The 6,300-nt window shown below is 31.5% G+C and overlaps 1 protein-coding gene across 1 annotated transcript in view; it reads left to right on the forward strand.

Moving 5' to 3' along the window:
• The window catches only part of LOC143249573 (solute carrier family 4 member 11-like), a 208,653-nt gene extending 202,585 nt beyond the window's left edge, over nucleotides 1–6,068 (forward strand). Inside the window, 5 exon segments of the mRNA XM_076499674.1 lie at nucleotides 1,639–1,812; nucleotides 2,354–2,549; nucleotides 3,662–3,831; nucleotides 5,701–5,734; nucleotides 5,736–6,068. Of these exon segments, the coding sequence (XP_076355789.1) occupies nucleotides 1,639–1,812; nucleotides 2,354–2,549; nucleotides 3,662–3,831; nucleotides 5,701–5,734; nucleotides 5,736–5,768 (607 nt within the window). The 3' untranslated portion in view covers nucleotides 5,769–6,068.
• Nucleotides 6,069–6,300: the final 232 nt, after the last annotated feature.

Consider the following 6,300-nt stretch of genomic DNA (forward strand, 5'->3'; position numbering starts at 1 on the left):
TTTAACTGTTAACACCCTTTCATGCTTTAACAAATACTTCTAGTTTATAGGAACAGTAAATAGTTAACTGTTAACACCCTTTCATGCTTTAACAAATACTTCTAGTTTATAGGAACAGTAAATATTTAACTGTTAACACCCTTTCATGCTTTAACAAATACTTCTAGTTTATAGGAACAGTAAATAGTTAACTGTTAACACCCTTTCATGCTTTAACAAATACTTCTAGTTTATAGGAACAGTAAATATTTAACTGTTAACACCCTTTCATGCTTTAACAAATACTTCTAGTTTATAGGAGCAGTAAATATTTGATAACTGTTAACACCCTTTCATGTTTTGACATCTAGTTTGTAGGAGCAGTAAATATTTGATAACTGTTAACACACTTTCATGTTTTGACATCTAGTTTGTAGGAGCAGTAAATATTTACTAAGTGGAAATACACGGTTTTCATATTTTGACAGTGTGTTCTAGGTTTGTAGGGGCAGTAATGATTTTGTTCACTACAAATACTTTAGTATTAATATTTTCAGAGAACCTTACAGGTCTATATGGTAGTACACTATCTCTATACTTTGACAGCCACTTCTGGTTCTGTATGGGAAGAAAATATTTTGTTATTGGAAATTCGCGGTCTTGTGTTTTTGGACAGGTCAGTGGAGTTAATAAATACTCACTCGAAATTCACAACCTAGATATTTTAAAAAGAGCTCTTAAGTCTACAGTGACACTATGAATTTACCTACTGGAAAAACTGGAAGTTTCTGTATAAATATTAAAGACAATATATATAGTAATTGGAAATACATAGTGTTGGTATTTTGACATGAACTTCTAGATCTCTAGAGACAGTAATTATCTACCTACTGAGAAGACAAATAATTATACTTTGACAGACACTCCTATACGTTGAAGCCTTTTAGGGAATTATACATATTTACTAACTGAAAATAGTTAGGTTTTATATTTTGAGAGGTTTATTTGTTGTTGTTTTTTTTAATTTCAATCAAAGACTATCTGCACTAGCCATTGCAGATTTAACATTGATAGACTACTTGTAATCAACACATGTCGCCAACTTTGACTACTGTTTTGTCAACTTATAGTTAGATTGATTATATTATGACGCCCCCACTGCTGGGAAAGCAGGCAGGTTTATATTTTAAAAAGGAACTCCAAGACCTGTCGAAGTAGTATATATTTGTGTAACGGAAATACACAATCTTCATATTTTAACAGTAACTTCAAGTTATTTGGTGGCAATAAATATTTAGTATTTTTATTTTGAGAGTAACTCATAAGTCTGTAGGAGCAAAAAAATATTTACTTTTTGGAAATTCACAGTTTCATTTTAATAGTAACTTCTAGGTTTTAAGGTGCATCAAATATTTAGCAACTAGTTACACAGTCTTCATGTTTATACAAGAGTTTCTAGATCTGAAATGCAAGTCTGGTTTCTCAATCAAAGGTAAACATTTGTGGTTTCTGAATTAGGTGTAAGTCTCGTGGCTATATTAACAATATAAAGTAATAAACAGTCTTGACTATTTAAAAAAAGAGTTATAACACACCATCGATGTACTACTTGTTTGGAAAGGTAACCTAATAAGTGATGAAAACTTTTTTTATATCTAGATTAAAGAAAGGACCGGGCTACCATCTGGACTTATTTGTTGTGGGAATATTGAATGGTTTCCTCTCTTTGTTCGGTCTTCCATGGATGCATGGTGTTCTACCCCATTCTCCTCTCCATGTTCGGAGTCTTGCAGACGTCGAAGAACGTGTAGAACAAGGGCACATCTACGAAATGTATATTATATTTGATTTAGTAGCGCATCAGTGTGTTACTGTTGAATTAATCTTATATATAACGCATTATAATTTTACTTCAGTACAGTTATTATAATATTTACGATTTTATTTGAAATATATTATACATTTATATCAAACCTCTCTTCAGTGTTATGATTAAGATACGCTACTACATGTTCTGAATAAATAGAGTAGAGAATAAGTGTATCTCACTAGCTTTATGTATTCAAAATGGTTCACGTCCTCCTGATTTTTTTTTATAGTACTGATTTACCATATAAACCGTCATGCATACATGTACAGTATTACGAACATCATCGGCGTAGCTTACACATTGTCTCCACTGCTTTGTCTTCTCTGCTATATATATAAATGTCTTCCATGAACTGTATAAATGTTCGTTTTTCACAGTGGTGATATTTAAGTTAAGAAACCAAAATGTTATTGATCAGAATATTTTGTATAATAGTGAACATTTTGGTTTTAAAAAATGAAGGTGCGTAGTTTTGTTGTAATGTTACCGTTATTTTACTTGCAGAATTGTCAAGGTCCGAGAAACAAGGTTGACTGGTATTGTATCTCACATCCTCATAGGTCTATCAATACTACTTCTACCTTACCCTCTAGGCTACATACCTATTGCTGTTCTTAATGGCCTTTTTCTCTACATGGCTGTAACATCCTTAAATGGAAACCAGATGTTTGAAAGGATTACACTTCTTTTTATGGAACAGGTTTGTTTAGAAATTTTGTTATTTATATATTTACTTATTAATTTTTATCAAATTGATAACAGTTTATCAGTTGTTTAGAAATTTTGTTATTTATATATTTACTTATTAATTTTTATCAAATTGATAACAGTTTATCAGTTGTTTGGAAATTTTGTTATTTATATATTTACTTATTAATATTTTTAAACTGATAACAGTTTATCAGTTGTTTAGAAATTTTGTTATTTATATATTTACTTATTAATATTTTCAAACTGATAACAGTTTATCAGTTGTTTAGAAATTTTGTTATTTATATATTTACTTATTAATATTTTCAAACTGATAACAGTTTATCAGTTGTTTAGAAATTTTGTTATTTATATATTTACTTATTAATATTTTCAAACTGATAACAGTTTATCAGTTGTTTAGAAATTTTGTTATTTATATATTTACTTATTAATATTTTCAAACTGATAACAGTTTATCAGTTGTTTAGAAATTTTGTTATTTATATATTTACTTATTAATATTTTCAAACTGATAACAGTTTATCAGTTGTTTAGAAATTTTGTTATTTATATATTTACTTATTAATATTTTCAAACTGATAACAGTTTATCAGTTGTTTAGAAATTTTGTTATTTATATATTTACTTATTAATCTCTTATATTTTTACTTTACCATAATGGAATTATTCATTTTCTTAATTTAAATAGGTAGGAAACTAAAATTCAAATTCATTGTAATTGAAATGTTAGTTACTATAAACCATCGACCACAAAAACTACAAAATCTAGAAATTTTTGCTTTCAGAACCACGTTACTTTGATTTCGATTTATATGTAAAATACATGGTACAATATACCTCAGTAATAATTGGTTATAGATATGTTATTTATTGTTTGATGTCTTACAATTTTTCTCGTTATCAAGCGTGAGCTCAAACCGTGTTTTTAAGGTATACATGACTTCCCCTCTACTAGTTTATCAATTTATTTGATGGTCTAAATTTTAGCCTTGGTAATTTAATCTGAAGCGAAACCCTATATTAAACTTTCCAAAACAAAATGCTGAGGTTGTATTGTAGATTATAATTAGTTGTTAGTATATGTGTCGTTTATTACAGACTGCATATCCACCCAATCATTACATCAGACGTTGCCCACAACGAAAGATTCATGTGTTCACCTTGTGCCAAGTGATTCAGTTGGCTGCCATGTGTTTCTTTGGTTTCTCGCCGTGGTCTTACGTAAAGATGGTGTTTCCTGTTATTATATTTCTGCTTTTACCCATCAGGTATTATTCTTATACTAAAAAAACAACAATTATTCCTTTGATTTCTGCCATGTTGCTACACAAATGCCTTTTCTAATATAACAGTTGCTTGTTTGTTTTTTTAAATAATGAAACTGACAATAAATGCGAAAATAGTACCATATTAACACACGGATCATTTGTGGTGGGAAATTGATTTCAGTCTAGTAGGTTATATATATGTACCAGCTTCAGTTAAACTGGGCAATCATCATTATCATCATCTGCCACTCAGTTCTTTCAAGGAACATAGGGCCGCAATCACTTGCTGTTTCTATAACATGTTTTTTAAGTGAGTAGGTTGTTAGCCCACTGCTCCGAGCCGTCCCTAATTTAGCAGTGTAAGACTAGAGGGAAGGCAGCTAGTCATTACCACCCACCGCCAACTCTTGGGCTACTCTTTTACCAACGAATAGTGGGATTGACCGTCACATTATAACGCCCCTCACGGCTGGGAGGGCGAGCATGTTTGGGGCGACGCGGGCGCGAACCCGCGACCCTCAGATTACGAAGTGCACGCCTTAACGCGCTTGGCCATGCCGGGCCTAAACTGGGCAATATACAAATTAAAATGAAACATACTGAATGAATGGAGTGCACACTTGATATGTTACATATTTTCTTAGGAGACGTTGTGATTTCTGTCAAATGACACTGCACGCACTAAAGATAACTTGTTTTTCTGTCTTGTTTTGAAAGGTTTCGTGCAAAACTACTGAAAGTTATATTCGCATGTAGGTGTCTCCAGTTTTAAACTGGTAAACTAGTGGGAGGGCAGTAGTTAATAGTACCAAAAACCAATTAATTGTTGGAGTACTGTCTGACCAAATATTGGAATTTGATTGTCATTCTTATAACGCACCTGTGACATGAATGCATGGAATAATGTGTTTTTGTGAAAATACGAAGCGTTTGTTTATTTGTTTGTAATGAAGTACTCAGAATACATAGTGGGCTACCTGTGCCCATCACAGGTATCAAAACCTGGATTCTAGCTTTCTTAGTCAGCAGACGTGGCGCTGTGCCACGGGGTAGGGGGGGGGAGTAACACAAAGTGAATTATAAATTATCGTATTATGCCCGACCTTAATATCTTATAAATATTTCACTGGTTAGAGATACCTTAGGTCCTTATCTAATTTTAAGTATGGAATATTGACTCCAGAAAATACTGATATTCCCTTGATATTAATCATAAACATACTTCGTACTGAAGATAAGTAACTGTAAAGATGAAGATCAAATTTATTTAATGCTCAGTTAAAAGTTTAGGTTATTTCACTATTTACTTGTTTTTCATATCACATAACTGACAGTCAGATTACCTATTTGTATGAAAACAGGTTGAGATGTAAATGTTATTTGAAACTAGTGGTTTCAGTTAGTCATAGCTAAAACACTATCTCATTTAACTGATGTAACAATATGCAATCATTTTGTTGAAACGCTTTAAAACAGAATAAGCTATATTGATTGGCAGGTTAATTTTTAATTTATTTCTAAGTATATTATAACCTGTTCTGATTGGAAGTTAATGTTAATCATTGAATATTACATATATGTTATATATTTTACGACAGCTAAAAGCAATCATTATTAAAGTTTGGATATTTTCGCTTAATAGAAATATAAAATGCAGTTGTAGAGTAGTTAGCTTTTGAATCAAAGGATTTGCCTTAATCTGAGATTAGTGCTTTGGCCTTATATTGCACGTTTATGACATTCCTGCCATCTTATTTAACTATTGCAGCTTTATATTGCACTTTAATGATGGTGCTGCCATCTTATGTAACTCTTGCTAACTAACTAATGATTTGATAACTGACATGATATCATTTATTTTCATTCCAGACATGTGGTTATACCTTACCTTATCCAGGAAAAGTTTTTTAGAAGCATTGGATGGTGAGCATCAGTAACTTCAAGAAAGTACTGCAATAATTCGAGACTGACAAGAACCACCACCCGCGGTTGGAATGCAGTGATCTAGTGTACTGTATTCAGCACTCATTCCACGAACCTTTCCTGCTCAATCATGAAAGAAACATGCGTCCTAGAGGTTGTACATAGAAATCTGTACAGACGAAAAATAAACTAAAACACATCGAAAGGCCCTATGGTTATTCTGTGTTTATTTTGTTTCACCCAATTCGTCAGTTTCATGCTAGTGACTTTGTAATTCGCAATAAAAAGAAAAAAATAAAGGAGCATAACTACTATTTTAATGTGTATACTATATACATATGGAATATTACAGTACAGGTAAGTGACAGATAGTTACTCTTATTGTTAGCTATTGATATTAATCACGAGTTTAGCCTTTTTATTTTTCAGGTGATTAACTTTTATTATAGAGTTAAATTACTAAAGCTTCCACTAGGTGGTGCCACTTGCTCTTATCATACCATTTTATGGTTGTAGAAAATACTGTTTAAAAAAAGAATCATTGAT

Source organism: Tachypleus tridentatus, chromosome 4, assembly GCF_004210375.1.
Source record: "Tachypleus tridentatus isolate NWPU-2018 chromosome 4, ASM421037v1, whole genome shotgun sequence".
In the NCBI taxonomy this organism is placed as follows: Eukaryota; Metazoa; Arthropoda; class Merostomata; order Xiphosura; family Limulidae; genus Tachypleus; species Tachypleus tridentatus.